The following is a 16604-nucleotide window of genomic DNA, read 5'->3' on the forward strand; positions in this document are numbered from 1 at the left end:
GAGAATGTATAAGATCCGAGAAGCAGCGCGCTTACATAGAAATGCCAACAGTGATCGTAGAAGCCTTCCTTTGTTTTGAACAGTGACTTCTTGGTATGTACCAGGTCGCCTTGGCGTACCTATTTCTTTATTTACTTATTGAATAACATATTTTGTTCGACTGTATTTCGATTTTGTATTTATCACGTAGTGTTAGACTTTCCCGAGAGTTGCTCGATATACCAGTATAGGTTTTCGGCGTCTCTTTTCGGCCTAAAATGCGATTTTTTCATATTTCTTTATATTTGTGTATGTATAGTCTGTATTATCAGCATGGTGTGTAGCGTGCACTTGCAGTAACAAATGCCGACATTGATCGTTGACACTGGGGAGAGCCGAATTAGGACCAGCCCTCCATGGCCAGACATCGTATTCATATAACTTTGCTGGTATCATAGCGTTGTAAACGTGAATAGGGGTCGCGAATATATATTGGAAAGGGTTGCGAGGCTAAAAGTTTTTAGAGTCCTTTAAAATGATGACGGCACATTTGAACCTACGTACATTTGAACCCGTACATCTGAACCCATAATTTGAACCCAGGACAATTGCACCTGTATACTATTGCACCTATGGACATTTGCACCTACGGACATTTGAACCCATACATTTCCACCCATGGATTTTAGCACCCGCATATAGATTGAACCCGCAGACATTTGAACCCATGTACATTTGCACCCGCGGACATTTGAACCCATGTACATTTGAACCCACGAACATTTGAACCCTGGACATTTGCACCCGCGGACATTCGAACCCATGTACAATTGCACCCACGGACATTTGAACCCACGTACATTTGAACCCGCGTACATTTGAACCTACATACATTTACACCCGCGTACTTTTACACCCGCGTACAATTGTACCCACAGACATTTGCACCCATGAACATCTACACACATGGGCAATTGCATTTACGGATATTAGCGTCTTTACATATACACCCTTATCCTTCCAAGCTATATACTATAGCAGGGATGGCGAACCTTTTTCAATGAATGGGTCAAAAATCATATTTTTATCGCGGAACAGAAGAGAGTGGGTCACAGATATTTAATCAATGTTTGTATCTATAAGAAACTGCTGAAACAAATCATAATACAACGGTTCTGTTAATGTTGGTGTAGTTTAGTGCTTTACTTTACAGCACTTTATCAAAAACTTTTTATGGCACTCGATTAAGAGTACGTAAACACACATATGAATTACGTTTAGGATGATGCGGCAATATATTTTACGGTTCCAAAGAGTTTGAGGGGAACTTCAATCTGATAGTGCTATATTTTTATATCAGCTTTAACCATATTAAAAGCACTTTCACACTGCCCCATTGTTATTCCAGATTTCTAGGTTTTTATTTCAAGTCTGAAAGATTTTGTATTTTCAACGGCTTTGTAGGCGAGAAACTAATAAAATGCGTAGTAGTAGTAAGTAGCATCTCGTTCTCGTACAACCTGCAGATGCACTTCTGAAAGAGACAAGACGTTGCGAGAAATGAACATCCATTGTATTGTTATGTCATAGCCAATAGCTGAATATAGGGTTTTGTTTTTTTATCAATTCTAAAAAAACTCTTTAATTGGATCAAAAAAACATCGTGTTTTAAAACAAGGGCTTGTTTTAAATCAATTTTTTTCTGTATTTTTTTATTGAAATACCCCTTGCATCGCCGCGAAACTACGCCAAAACGTTGCATTCGATCAGCTGAACACGCAGCCGGAATTATAATTTTAAAAATGTAAGTAAAAATCCCTATTTTGACTTTTACTTCTATTGCGTACATTTATCGCGACTTTCGTATCTCCACAAAAGTCATAAGATTTTAATCGCAATGTTTATCCGAGATATCAAAGAGACGTTTTGAGTAAGAAAAATCATGAAAATTGGCTCACAAGCCTACTACGAAATTATTTAGAGGAATGGCAGCCTTCGACAAAAAGAGTGGTTTGCGATAATGAAGAATAAGTTTACATCGACGGCGGATGAGACACGCTAGCCTGGCCTATGTTAATTGTAAGAGTCCTCTGATTCAAAGACGTCTCAACTAATCTGTTATGAGTTATGACGCCATGATGTGGATTTTGAGTTCATGTATTGACATTTTTCTCATAAAATGAAGGCATTATTACGGTTAATACTGTTCGGTTAATTTATGCTTAGCAAGCTTTGTTTTTAAGGTTGAAGTTATAGAGTTTTTCGAGATTATACAAACTCATTTATTCGATCACATTTCAATTTTCGCAAGGTGGTTTCGTCGCGGGGTCGTTTACGTAATGGCGTTACGTTATCGGTTGCGTCGTACTGCGCCAACCACTGAGATACAACCTGAGAAAGTGTGCATGAGCCTCTATCGTTATTTGTGGCGTTTTGAAGAATTTATTGCAAATAAGAAGCGCTTGGCATGTTTTTGCATACATTTTCTTCAACCTATCCAATACAAAAAAAAAAATAGTACAGCCATTTTGAACCAAAAAGGCAAAAAAACTTGATTTGAAACAATTGTTTTAAAACAATTCTTTTTGAACAAATCCCTATGAATAACGGCACAAAACGGTTAGCATGTTAGCATTTTTCCTATTTTATTCGTGCCTTGGCGGATCACGAATAAAACAAGGTCTTTGGTTCACGGGCCAAACATTTTGCCCGCCTATAGTGACGGGCCATGTAACTGTGACGTAAAAAGTTACATATTATGGACAATATTTCCAGTATTACAAAGCAAAAGTGGAAAACAATAAGCTTCCTGCCAAAACTAAATTTAATCGCAATCTATTCCTCGAGCTATTTTTCAGCTAAAACATCAAAATTTGGTTTTCGTTTGGTTGTGGAAGCATCAGGCGGGCCAGTTTGAAATAGCCAACGGGTCGGATTTGGCCAGCGGGCCGTAGTTTGCCCATGTAAGATATAGACTATGACTAGGCTTACCATACGTCCCGCGTTAGGCGGTACAGTCCCGCTTTTTAGCGTCTTGTCCCGCCATCCCGACAAGTCAGCCAAAAGTCCCACTTTTGCGTTCAGCCATTCAGCATAATACACGAACATGTTCTCGTTACTGTCTTTGCTGTGTAGCGCAATGCTAGCGTACTTACTGAAGGTGAATGCGTTATTTTGTTTGTTTCGTTGTTTCCCGCTAACATTGTTAGCGAACGTATCACATGTAAAATCAATTCTACTTGGTCCTGTTAGGACGTTCGCGTGAATGTAACATTGAACAACGTTTTTTTTAAACGTGCTATCTACATGCATGCTTTGGCGAATAAGCAAATTCTCAATGCTTAAAAAAAGGCAGACTATTTCAATATTCTTTATTCCTCTTGATGTACATAAAAAATCTAAATTCGGATCATTTGTATCGTTAGCGTCTATTCCTTTCTATTTTTCGAACTGAACTCGATATTTAGACAGAGAATATGCGCATGAACTCTCGATGGCAATATGGTCAATGAAGACAGTCGGGATGGCTTAAATGTAGACCTATGTAGTGAAAGTCGGAAACAGGAGGCGTCCCGCTTTGAAGTCAAAAAATATGGTAACCCTAACTATGACAAGAAAACAGTGTGTGTCAGAGTCTTTTCTGGATTTTCCCAATCTCCGGATAGATTTGCAAATTTTGCTGACATTGGCAGTATCCATAGAAAATTACGATCGGTCGTTTAGTGAACTAAAATTAATTCTGTCATACCTTCGATCTTCAATTAGCCAGGAAAGCTTTGTTATCTGGCTATATTAAGTATAAAGAGGGGTGAAACAAAAAAAAACAAATTTTGATGAAATCATTGGCAAATTTGCGTCTCGAAATATACTATTCTAAGATCTTGTTATTGCACGATCGTCTACTGCTTATTGTTTATTGTGTAGTTATTAAATTGCTTGTTATGTTGCGTAGTTGAGAGCAATCAATTTCATGTAAACAAAAAAGGAAACAAGCGAGGGGGCGCATTTTTAAACCTTTGCCATGGGCGCCATTTTACCTAGATACGCCACTGCTCGCAGACAATTCCAAACTGTTTCTTCAGGACGTTGCAGCTGCGAAGATGACAAGTCCCTTGGCGAAAATAAGTTGGAAACATGGCGCCTACATTTTCCAAGACCACAAGAGGAAACGACTTACTGATTTACAAAGGCCACGAATATTGTAGCGAAATGATCAGGTTTCAGATGCTACTCATTGGCGCTGTCGTCAGTTTAGGAAATTTCGATGTAAATCGACTGTTGTTACGATCGGTGAGAATGTAATAAAAGAACTAGGATATCACAGTCATTCTGGCGACAGCATTAAGACTGAAGTTGAGATCATCCGTGCAACATTAAAAGAAGCAGCATCAACACCATCAAATACATCGACAAGATATATTTTAGGTGAAGTATTGAATAAAAGATCAACAGATGTACTGATGCGCTTGCCAGGCAAGTCGACTCTGGAGGTCAATATACGCAGAGTAAGGCGACAGAAAAATTGTTCACGTACGAATCCTACAAGTGCAAGCTTTGATATTCCGAGCGAATATTTAGATATCATTTTGCATGACACTGGCCCGGAGGATCGTCATCGGATAATGGCCATTGGAGATCGATCACTACTTGCACATCTAGATAGTGACACATATCTTGGCGACGGTATATTTGATGTGGTGCCCGATATTTTCTTCCAGTTGTATACAATTCACTGTAAAGTGGGCGCATCCTATCCACCATGCGTATATTTTCTATTACGAGACAAGCGACAAGAAACATACGTTCAGATGTTGGAAGTGTTGAAAATCATTTTCCCAAATGCTAACCCCACCAAAATCATTGTTGATTTTGAAATAGCAGCTATCAATGCATTCCATGCACAATTTCCTCTGGCCGATATTAAAGGATGTTATTTTCACCTGTCACAAGCTATAATTCGAAAAGTTGGTTCTATCGGATTAAAAGAGAAGTTTGAATGTTTACCCTCTTTCAATCTGAAAATTAGAAGTTTGGCAGCTCTGGCTTTTGTTCCCATTAACGAGGTTGCCGAAGTCTTCACCTTGCTTTGCGACACCTTCGAAGATTCGCCCGAATGCAATCAACTTTTGCAATATTTTGAATCCACCTACATTCGTGGACCTCAAGTGGGTTCACGTCCAAGAGAAGCAAGATTTCCCCCTCGATTGTGGAACTATGCCAAAGAGATTGAAATGATGCCTTCGGCCCCAAGAACAACAAACGCTGTAGAAAGATTTCACAACGCCTTACAAGGAATGTTCCGATGCAAACATCCGAGTATATGGGGTTTGCTGAATGGCCTACGAAAAGACATTGCGGTCCACAAACTGACTGCGGCAAATGCTCATGTAGGAGTTACGGCCCACCAAAGATCAAAGTATGTACAACTTGCTGTTAGGTTGTCAGTTAAAGTTTTTTCATATGGAACTGAAACCGACAAGCTGAGGTATCTCCACTCAATAGCTCAAATGCAGTCTATTTGATTTTGACTTTGATCGTGATATCATCGTCATTATTTTGATTTGTTGTTTAACTTTTGTATCATAATTGATAAATTCCTATTTTGTAAAACGTCCATAGCTACTCTCTCTCAAAATTGATCGCCCATTCGACACAAATTTGTGAGTGATAACTTTATTGAGATATTAAAATAAATGTAATCCGTAACCTATGACGTCGTTTGTAAATTGCAATATCATATTTAAGAGACCCTATATGCTGAATATGTTCGATTTACTCTAAATAGTGTAAACAGCAAAAACCATTTTTGGCCACGATAATGATTTTAAAATTTCTTCACTTTCGAATATTCAACATATTTACATGACTTACGATTTCTATGTATAGTTTTGTTCTGACATTCAATAAAACTGGCATTTGGCTATGAACATGTTGTTACAAAAATGGCATAGTTTCATTATCTTAATTTCATATTTTCTTAGAAACGAAGAATCTGTGCGTTTATTTATTTATATACAGACAATAGTATTCAATTTATAGATTGATTTTAGGAAAAATGGCAAAACCTGATTTGAGACAACACTCATTTTCAACAGTAAAGCGTGGTCGTGTATGCATACATATAACAATTTTGTAAACATGCTAGCAAGAAAACATGAAGTGGCCACAGAGCTCCCAAATCTCATGCTGGGCGGGATATCATAGTAGGCGTTTTCGGTGCAATAATTTCAGAACAAATTTATAGGAGTTGACCACTAAAAATATTACTGTAAAGCTAGTTTTAGTAAGACCCTCATTTAGGACTTCATTGGTCTGTGGGATATTTGTTCCGTATTAGCCCTGGTTTCAGGAATTTCAACGAAATACCGCTTTCTAGGTCATCGTCTGTTTTGGAGATCGCGACTAACGAATGAGATAAGGATTTACAAATGTCAATGTAAAAAAAAACAGCAAAAAAAAAGACCTTGGCAGAACAATGTTGTTTATATCGTTAAGAGACGTTTATCCCTCGGACTACAATGACACTCAAAAATGCTTGTTTCGTAGAAGCGGGTAAATGCATATACACCAAAACTATCTACAAGTGAAACAGTGTTGAAATTTAGAATATTGAGCTTGCGCCTGTAACATGAAAATTATTTGCGACTGGACATTGCCGTTGGGGCAAACATTTTTTGTGAAAATGTACGTGGGTTCAAATGTACGCGGGTTCAAATGTACGCGAGTTCAAATATAATATACGTTGGTTCAAATATACGCGGGTTCAAATGTCCGTGGGTTCAAATGTACGCGGGTTCAAATATACGTGGGTTCAAATGTCTGTGGGTGGAAATATACATGGGTTCAAATGTCCGCGGGTGCAAATGTTTGTGAGTTCAAATGTACATGGGTTCAAATGTCCGCGGGTGCAAATGTACATGGGTTCAAATGTACGCGGGTGCAAACGTACACGGGTTCAAATGTCTGCGGGTGCAAATGTACATGGGTTCAAATGTACGCGGGTGCAAACGTACACGGGTTCAAATGTCCGCGGGTTCAATCTATATGCGGGTGCTAAAATCCATGGGTGGAAATGTATGGGTTCAAATGTCCGTAGGTGCAAATGTCCATAGGTGCAATAGTGTACAGGTGCAATTGTTCTGGGTTCAAATTACGGGTTCAGATGTACGGGTTCAAATGTACGCGGGTTCAAAGATAATGGAACCCTTTAAAATACCACGGCACTCCTCTATTTGTCTTAAGCATCTTGTCGCCGGTGATTATATACAGTAACTCGTTATTTTTCAGTGATTACGTGCAAAGAAAACAAGCGCTGATCATTTTCTCAAAGATAACAGGTGGTACTATGGTCGATAAAACATCGCTACTAAATCACTTATATTTATTACAATAATAACGTTTACATTTAAAGTATATTTTACATGTAAATATAAAAGAAAGTGTCAAAATATAGAAATTCCATCGCGGGCCGGATGACACGATGCCACGGGCCGGAAGAGGTCCGCAGGCCACAACTTGCCCAGGGCTGGCGTAGAGTGACTGACTATACGTCCTCCTTTTGGAGGATTTGTTCTCCTTTTACCTTGAAATTTTTCGTCCTCCGATGACGTTCTAAAATGCCCTCCTTTTTCACGAGATTGAATATTTAAAATTATTTTATGATATTACCAACAGTTTTTGATGTGTTAAGAAAATTTTCAAGTAAATAGAGACTTGCAATTATCAATAGAAATGACGAACAATGCATTGAGTTGTCATAAAATGCTGTTATGCACAGTCGTTTATGACGTAAAAATGGTATTGTTCTGCAGTTATGTTTTACGTCATTCCACTTTGTATTTCGCAATTCAGTGAAGTTTCAATGGCAAATTCCTGCATCTGTAAATTTTTCAAAATAAAGACAAAAATGCATTATCTCATTACTCTAGTCGGTGTTCTACTGTTCTTTAACCTTTTTTATCGTGGTATACCTTTTACAATTTTTCAAGAACTTTGTATACCTTACAAATACCAATGTTTATTTGAAGCTTGAATAAACATTAAATTTTAAGCACATATTGTACTGCAGTATCATCATACAATCGAATAAGCTAGTGTCCGCAAATTTTAAGCACATATTGTATTGCAATATCATCTTGCAATCTAATAGGCTAGTGTCCGCAAGTTATAAATTTGACTGTCGGCTTTAGCGTCAACGGAAATAATGTTCAACGTAAATTAAACGAAATGCATGGCAGCCGAAATCACCAACCCAGACACGTGACCGCATTATCTGTATAATTTGGGATGTAACAATGTGCTCAAGTCGGTTCTTTGCGTAAATGACATTTTATATTTCATGTGCGTCGCGTCTGCATTGTTGTCTCCGCTTGAATATTTTATAATTTATTATATTAGAGTTTAGAATCCCTGAATTAGGCTGTACACCTTTTGTATACCCTTTATCAGTTTACCCAACTTATGGTCTGGTATACACTTGGGTATACCGTATACCCGGTTGAAGAGCAATACATACTTGTTATGCACAGTCGTTTATGACGTAAAAATGGTATTGTTCTGTAGTTATGTTCTACGTCATTCCAATTTGTATTTCGCAATTCAGTGAAATTTCAATGGCAAATTCCTGAATCTGCAAATTTTTTGAAAGAAAGACAAAAATGCATTATCTCATTGTCGTCACTTCGTCTATTGTGACTTCTATATTTAATCTTAGAGTATATATATATATATAATGTATATCTCAAGCACATGTAAAATATGGTTCTGCCGAATGATGTGTTCTCCCTTTAGGGATTGGTAGTATAGACAGAACAATCTCGTAGTCTCATCTTTAAATCACAGTACTCGTGCCTATTAGAAGCGATACGATATTATACAAAAATAAATCTCAGTGCACTGTTGGTGAAAACACATTTAAAAAAAATTTGACTGACCTTGAATACTCTCTATTGTAAATATGGCAACATTCACATGTGTTAGTTTACTCATTAATAAGCGTCTATGTGGTTTTACCGAAATTGACTTGTGTGAGTCTTAGAGAATGAGCAATCAGTTTTGGTGCCTATAAACCTGATATGGGCAAACTACGGGCCGCGGGCCTTATCCGGCCGGTTAGGTAAATCAATCTGGCCCGCCTGATACTGCCTCATATTTAAATTCATGATAGCAACAGTCAGCTATTTCAGTTATTTATTCCAGTTCTTGTCTGACATAAACTATTATTACCGTATTAAAAACCTTTTTCTAAGAATGTACCACCCATGGGAATTTATACCGTAAAATATTTTCTATACTACTTGCCCGCTGAGCTGCTTAGTGTACATTCATTACCAGCTTTGCAGTATATATGACCATATTACACCGCTTAAAAATTTTAATATAAATTCAGTATCAACATAGCTTATAATTTAGTCATGATTATTTCAGCAAACCATAAGGGAGTTAATTTTCAGTCAACATAAATTAGTATGAATAGTTTTATATTTGTTGCTAAATTTTGTCTGTTTTCTTTGGTAACGTGTGGTATTCCTGCGCAAAAGATATACAACGAAAGATGGAGTCTTAAAGACTCGCCCCCACCACACCAAGAGAAGGCCAAGACTGCAAGGCAAGTATCTAAAATAATTTATTTAATGATAACGGAATGTTCGTCAAGATTATTTATCGTCTTTAAAGTAGAAAATAATTATCTTTGCTTTTCATCGAAGAACTTAGCGGTTAGTGGAGAAAATAATCAATAACGTTGTTCCGGCGATGTTACTCCTTTTCGTGATATCATTAGTAACGTTTGATTTTGATGACGAAATGCGTTCCAAATAGGCATTCATGTCTTGGCAATCTTGAACGTAAATGCCGCCAAAGCTAACGTTGTTTACTTTCTGCTGAACATGACAATTGCTTCAGTTTGGGTGATAATATAGGAATATGTTACGACAGCTGGTTCAAATCGACTACCATATAAGATGTTGTTCTTGTGTTAAGATATCTGGTTCATGCAACGTTGTGGGCAGTCGTTGCGACAACGTCGACTTTAAAAGAAATAGCTGGAAGACCATTTTCGAATGTATTTTCTTTCTGCGACGGACCTATTGGAAATGGCACAGGTTAGACCGATAAAAATGCTCTTAAAGTACAATTACTTCAACTGTTTTTTTCGACCTGTTACTATTTTGCTGAGCGATACCCCGGACAAGCATTAAATTTTCAATACCTCACAATATCTTTTGGCACATGCCTCCAATTCATTATTTGATCCAAGAGTCTTGCTGCACACTAGATAAATATCATAGTTACGTTTGCCTCCAATTTGTTGCGCCATCAAACCATCACTTTGGGTTTGTGGTTGTATTGAGTTACAAATCAAACCATTTCAATAACAATGACCTGTTTAGGTGAATTTATTATCGATATATTAAAGTATCTATATGATAAAACAGAATTGAAATTGCAACTGTTAGCAACTAGCGTTTTCTTTTGTTTAATCGGATTACATCATAAAACACACTGTAGAGGTGACTGAAGTTAAAACGAAACATGAATGAGCCATAATCCACCCATATATTTCATTATTGCTACTTATTACCGTATCATACATGGTCGGATACATCGTATATCAGATCAATTGTTGGACACGAAGTTTACATATGGATCATTCTACTAATCATTTTGCATTTGCGTTATTGTTGCCAGGAAAATCGCTTTTGTCTGCGAATAATGTACGATTATATTCAGTATTATTTCAGAATATTTTCTCTATTAAAGATGACTGTATTGCCTAGAAGGCTATACCTTTTTTCCAATTTCCACTGAGCTTTATGGAACCCTACATTTGCCCAAAATTTTGCTGTAATAATGTAATTCACATGTTCAATTTTTCATGAAAACTGGCAACAATTTATACCGTCACACTTGTCGGTTGCCAAACGGTTGAGAGCCCTACGCGACCTTCGTCCGGTTCGGCAGTGGCTATTCAATTTATTAAATCCTGGTTGAGATGGCAGCGATGGTAATGTATTTGAGTCCAACGCTTTAACAATTATATACATATATGAATGTATTCCAACATATTCGACCGCCACATAACATCTTTTTACTCGGTACAGGAATACCGTATTTTTACGTCACTGAATTGGACATCAGCATGCAAGATGTTATGACGAATCCAATTGTTTCGTTTACTTTGTCGGAGATGGAGACCCAATATTGTGGAGACCAGGATTTCGATCCTGAAGACCCGAGATGCGCCAGACTAACCTTATCAGGAAAAATGGTATAATTGGCATTTGGCAATATAGTTTGTAACTAATACTGAAGACACTTCATATTTGTACATTCATACCTCTTTATAGTGGATAAATTACACTCTGCAATTCTAGTTGTTGGTATGTTCCGTTGGTCTGCTTTTACATTCGCCTTCAAAGCTGGGTGTAATTTAAGAATATTTTACCCTTTAAGCAAATGGATGTATATACAATAAAATGAATGTTTGTCGCTTTTTCATATTTTTCCGCTTTGCAGGTAAATGTTACCAACAGCGAAGAGAGAGCATTTGCTTTAGCATCTTTATTCAAAAGACACCCAGTTATGAAGTATTGGCCATCTTCTCATGATTTCCATGTTACCAAGCTAGAAATTGACATGATTTGGTTGCTCGACTACTTCGGAGGAGGATCCGTTGTACCGCTGGAGGATTACTTTGCAGCAAATATGTAGTATGGCAGCAGAATCCAACAGTTGATTTGAGACACTGAATCTCTGTTTCTAAAATAAAGTGCATTATTTATTTTTCAATTGCTGATATTGTTCATGTTTTGTGAAATATTCTTTTGTCGTCAAAATGTGACATTAAAATCGACATTATCACGGAAAATATATTTTGGTGAATTTGATGCTACATAGTTAAAACTTTTTAACGCTTGCTATTTACATGAAATCTTGTTGCGTACCACGCAGCATTGGAATAATTGTTGGTACTGTAAAACACATAACAAAATTCAATAAAACATATAATAACGAATAATTATTTACTGAACAATTAAATGTCATGAAAATCTACTGTGTTGAAGAATTGGAAATGTTTGGCTTCAATAGAAAAATGCCGGTGCGCGTCACTGAATCTAAAATCTGTTAAAAAATCGTTTTCTCGACTGTTATGCTGAGTCCAAAAAAAATTAGTATTTCAACGTCCACCATGCGCTTGCATCTACGACTCTTATCACGCCCAATTGCACACCGATACTCACCTCGCGAATTTCCTCAATTAAAATGGAAGAGCGGAGTTATGGCATACTGTTAAAACATGGATGCCAATCTTTCAAATTAATTTAATGAACGCCAATACGGCCGAGTGTGACTTCGGTGTGACGGCCAAGTGTGAATAACCAAGGCGAAAAGAGCAGCATAAAAAGGGCGCATGAGCCGCATGCGGCTCGCGAGCCGCGGATTGGATCCACTGGTTATAGTAATTGGGGATATTACGTTTCTGCAGTGCAGATGTATCGATGAGTCTAACTCTAAGCGTTGAAGAAAGGGGCAGTCGTGTGCGTCCTTAATAATGAGAATGAAAAGCAGCAGCATCATTAATTGCTACTACAATAAAAATTTGACTCTGATGACACAAATGAAACTAAACTTTTCAATAACCATAGTAATTTTTAACAGACTTGTGGGCTGTGGCCAACTTGAAAATGTCTCTATAGCCCAGCAGTGGGCCATGGCCCATTGGTTGAGAACCAGTGTTTTAGAACTTTAGACAGTACTCTCAAATTGAAGGTTGCCCATTCCGTGATTGTAAATATCCGCTCCACCATGTTCTGTGTTGTATATCGAGACACCTACACGACAATACGGTAATATAAACAGACTAGTTCGGTCGGCATCTCTATGAATCATGCTTATCACAATGTTCACGCTAATAAATTGGCGCCGACAAAGAAATAAGGCAACCCCTGTATTTATCTGAATACAACCCCCATGACGATGCCCATGGATGTAACATCACTCTTGGTGATCTTCCCAATAATATTCAAGCAAAAAGGTTGTCTCTTTTACTAGTTAAATTGTCGGAAATGGCGATTGCATTGAATTACTTAATGTATTGTGCGGAATATCTTGACCGTGAAGCTCGATAGGCTACCTCCGGGCAGTTCCTTGCTTAAGTAGGCTATACGTATTTGTCCGATATTGCGTTTCCTCGAGTACGCGACGGCGAAGTATCGAGAGTTTCTGATAATGATGCCGCTTATACCTACTTCAGGGGATAAACAAATTATATATCTTGTTATATATACATGATAAATTAAACGCCAAGTAAGATCGGAATGTTTGTATTTTTATTATTAATTAAATCATCAAACTAAACAACAAGCTCACATGTATAAGGTCAAACTCACGTGCAAAACTTTACAGCTTGGGGCAGCTGTGTGATTGGAAAGTGGTGGAGTATCATCTTTGTCAGTTAAAGCAATGACATATAACAACATGATGCGCAACTCCGGCATTTTTGTCCGAAGATCGTATTCGATAGCACGCTCCAATGCACATACTTGACGAGACGAAAACGAGCGGATGTGTGCTGCTTTCAAGGCGTAGCACGAATGGTGTTCGTGCCTGCTTTGACAGTTGTTGTCGATTTTAATGATATTTTTGAAAGTTGGGGTAAAAAGAAATCGGTAAAAGGTAAGGTGAATACTATTGTTGTATATCACATCCGGGCATCGCACTGTTAAGTACATGTGGGAAAGCCAGCCTTTGTCAAATACTACGAAGTTATTAATTCAGTACGGTACGTAGTTGCCCATTTGCCGAAATTACATATTTACTTACTCCTTATGGTTTCAAATAGTTCATGCACCTCCAGTTAGATTTTTTTAATCAGTGAGGATATATACTCATTGTTGATTGCTGCTCATTGTAACATACTATTACGCATTCACTTTTATTTGCGTATTGAATCAAAGTGTTAACAAGTTCACCTAACATTTCACTCATACCGGTCTATATTGTATAGTCTGATTTCTCAAGTATTTGGAGCCACGAATGCTTGTAATTTTCTGACTAAACCCTTTTATTAGTTGGTTTATTTTCCAAAATTCAGTAAAATATTTTTTAAATAAAACATGAGATATTGGATTTATTAGCTTTTCCATTCTGAATCATATAGACTGCTTTATTTATTCTTAACGAAAATTAATAAATCTACTCTCTTTCTTCAGATGTGAAAGTTGTGGACAAACCTGTCTAAGCATTGTGAGACTCTTGCAGCACAAGAGGCAATAGCTGAAATAGTAAGTATATCAATCAAGAAATTAAGCCGACATAAAGCAAAACTTTCAACTATTCGTCTAATCTCAATTTCCTATTATTTATTCACAGGACAACTATAGCAGACGGGGAGATATCAGAAGTCTGGCGACATATCAGTGACAGTGTGATTCCAAGAAATATAATGCAATTGAAAATAGAAAATTGCAATAGAAAAACAACCTATGGAGGCATGCAAAGACATTTGACCCTCCGGTAGAGTTGTGTATGGCCCCCACATTCTGCAGGGCTTGAGGAAAATAACTAAAAATTCCAAAGCGTAAGATTGCATAAGCGGTCTTATTTGTAAAAAGGCACAAAACACGCCAGACATACTTAAAACAGCTTTGGAAATGAGGATTACGGGTACCTCACTGCACCTGTGTTATATTTGGTTCATCAACTTTTGGTAGTACTATAGAAGAAATTCCGGAAGGGGTATAATCATCATTCATGATAAAATACTATCATATATTTTTTGAACAACTTCAATCTAGACCAGGGATCTCAAACTCGCGGCCCCAGAGAACTTCCAGTGCGGCCCTCGAACGCTTAACAATAATTGTAATAGTATTTTGGAAGTTTTTTTTTTATCTAAATGTAATAGATTTTTCAAACCTTCTAAAGTGAAATTGATTATTCACACAGAAAACAATTTACTGAAAGTAGTTTTGGAATATTAATTTTTTTTGTCCACATTTTGACCCAATTAAGAATACACATCAAGCTAGCAAAAGAATACTTGAATAAAACACTTGAGTAATTAAATTAAACGCAAAGTACACGAAGAAGGTGGCATTTTCGAAGAAAATGGGAGTTGTAACATTTCTGCTCTTCACAAAATTCTGAAGCACATTGTTTAATTTGTCATATTTCCATCAATACAATCAAAAAACACAATAAGCTCAGCAGTCAATATGACAAATTCGAAGACCAACTTCGAACAGAAAATTTCCATGTGTTCGTATATTAATATAATTATACAACGACTTAGTTACTAAAAATCAATATCAATAATAATTCAAGCAATCCTATGCCACGCAAGGTAGTGCGAAATGTCTTGTCGAAAAAATCTGTCATTTGTTTTTTTACTGATCTATACATGAAATGATAAAAGTAACTTTTTTGCATTACTGGAATTAATTAAACATTCGTAAAGATCCAGATAAACCCATGATCATGTGGCCTCGTTAGTTAGAGTTGGTACTATAAAATCATTTCAGACTGGCCTTAGTATGCTGGTGACACAAAAAAGATGCCAAACGCCAGGACGAATGTAATTATTAAAACATTGAGTTTATACTGTAGTATTTTTGTTAATTTTAGGTTCATATATTTAGATTAAGTTATTTTTAGTGTATGTATTATTCTTTCCTTATTCAAAGCTTGTTTAAAAATGATTTTGAGGATTTTGTTGTACATAGAATTTTACGATTTTTTATAATAAATACTGTAACTTGCAAATGTTGCAATAATAGTGGAATGCAAATATTAATATGTAATTGCATTTGAAATTGAAGAAAATAATAAAACCTAATCCAACTGTTTAGTTGCATCACAATATATGAGCTATGTTCTATGAACATTTGTTCTTTTCTTTGTCTTGAACTTTCCATACTCCACAGCCCCTATTAATTTTTTTTAATTTTAATTACCATGTGATGGTCATACATATCTTTAACTTGTATTTTCTGTCATGATGTATTATCTCAATGTGCCAAACTATTAATTTGTGTGCATATTTTGCTTCCAGATGACATAAATGTATTGTCATGTTTATTACCTCAGCTTGGAGTATTGACAAGAAAAAGGTGCCAGTAAATTAGGTAAAAAAATTTTCAACTCATTGTTATAATCAGAATTCACAATCAATAGGAATTATAAACAGCCAACAATCAGTGAGAATTATATGCGAAATCCCTCAGAATAAATTTGTCTAAAATCGGAGGAAGGCAAAAAATATAGGTAGTTTCCATTCACACAAGCATTTCAAGAAGACTTGCTCGAGCCAAACTAAATGAGCATCGTCAGGTGATCGGTAAGGCTGCAAGTTGAATTCAGCCCTGCAACCTCCTGCATAGAAGATAATATTAATTAGTGGGCTATGAGCTAAATTCCTAAATTTAAACAAACCTATCTACGATGCATTATGTACCAGCAATGTTACCTACGATTAACTGAATATGTAATATGTCTAATAAATTCACCTACAAAAGCAAGTTCGATAGGTGCAAACTTTGTGTTATGGAATTGTATCGCAGCACAGTTTTGTATGACACCCTCTTTAAATGAAATTTCAATGATTAAGCGCAAACATTAAAATT

The 16604-nt window shown here is 36.7% G+C and overlaps 1 protein-coding gene across 1 annotated transcript; it reads left to right on the plus strand.

The window, feature by feature from the left end:
- Positions 1-9265: 9265 nt before the first annotated feature.
- Positions 9266-13436, plus strand: LOC120326669 (protein CREG1-like). The gene is made up of 4 exons (XM_039392997.2): positions 9266-9586; positions 9961-10082; positions 11082-11248; positions 11497-13436. The coding sequence occupies exons 1-4, from the start codon at positions 9447-9449 to the stop codon at positions 11689-11691; spliced, it is 624 nt and encodes a 207-aa protein (XP_039248931.2). The 5' UTR covers positions 9266-9446; the 3' UTR covers positions 11692-13436.
- The last annotated feature ends 3168 nt before the right edge of the window (positions 13437-16604 follow it).

This window comes from Styela clava, chromosome 4, assembly GCF_964204865.1.
Source record: "Styela clava chromosome 4, kaStyClav1.hap1.2, whole genome shotgun sequence".
Classification (NCBI taxonomy): domain Eukaryota; kingdom Metazoa; phylum Chordata; class Ascidiacea; order Stolidobranchia; family Styelidae; genus Styela; species Styela clava.

Bases quoted from the DNA above. Each gene is read 5' to 3' on its own strand.
- LOC120326669 (XM_039392997.2), top strand. From the start codon at position 9,447: ATGAATAGTTTTATATTTGTTGCTAAATTTTGTCTGTTTTCTTTGGTA. The intron at 9,587-9,960 runs GCAAGTATCTAA...TCTTGTGTTAAG, and splicing joins GAGAAGGCCAAGACTGCAAG to ATATCTGGTTCATGCAACGT. The intron at 11,249-11,496 runs GTATAATTGGCA...TCCGCTTTGCAG, and splicing joins TAACCTTATCAGGAAAAATG to GTAAATGTTACCAACAGCGA.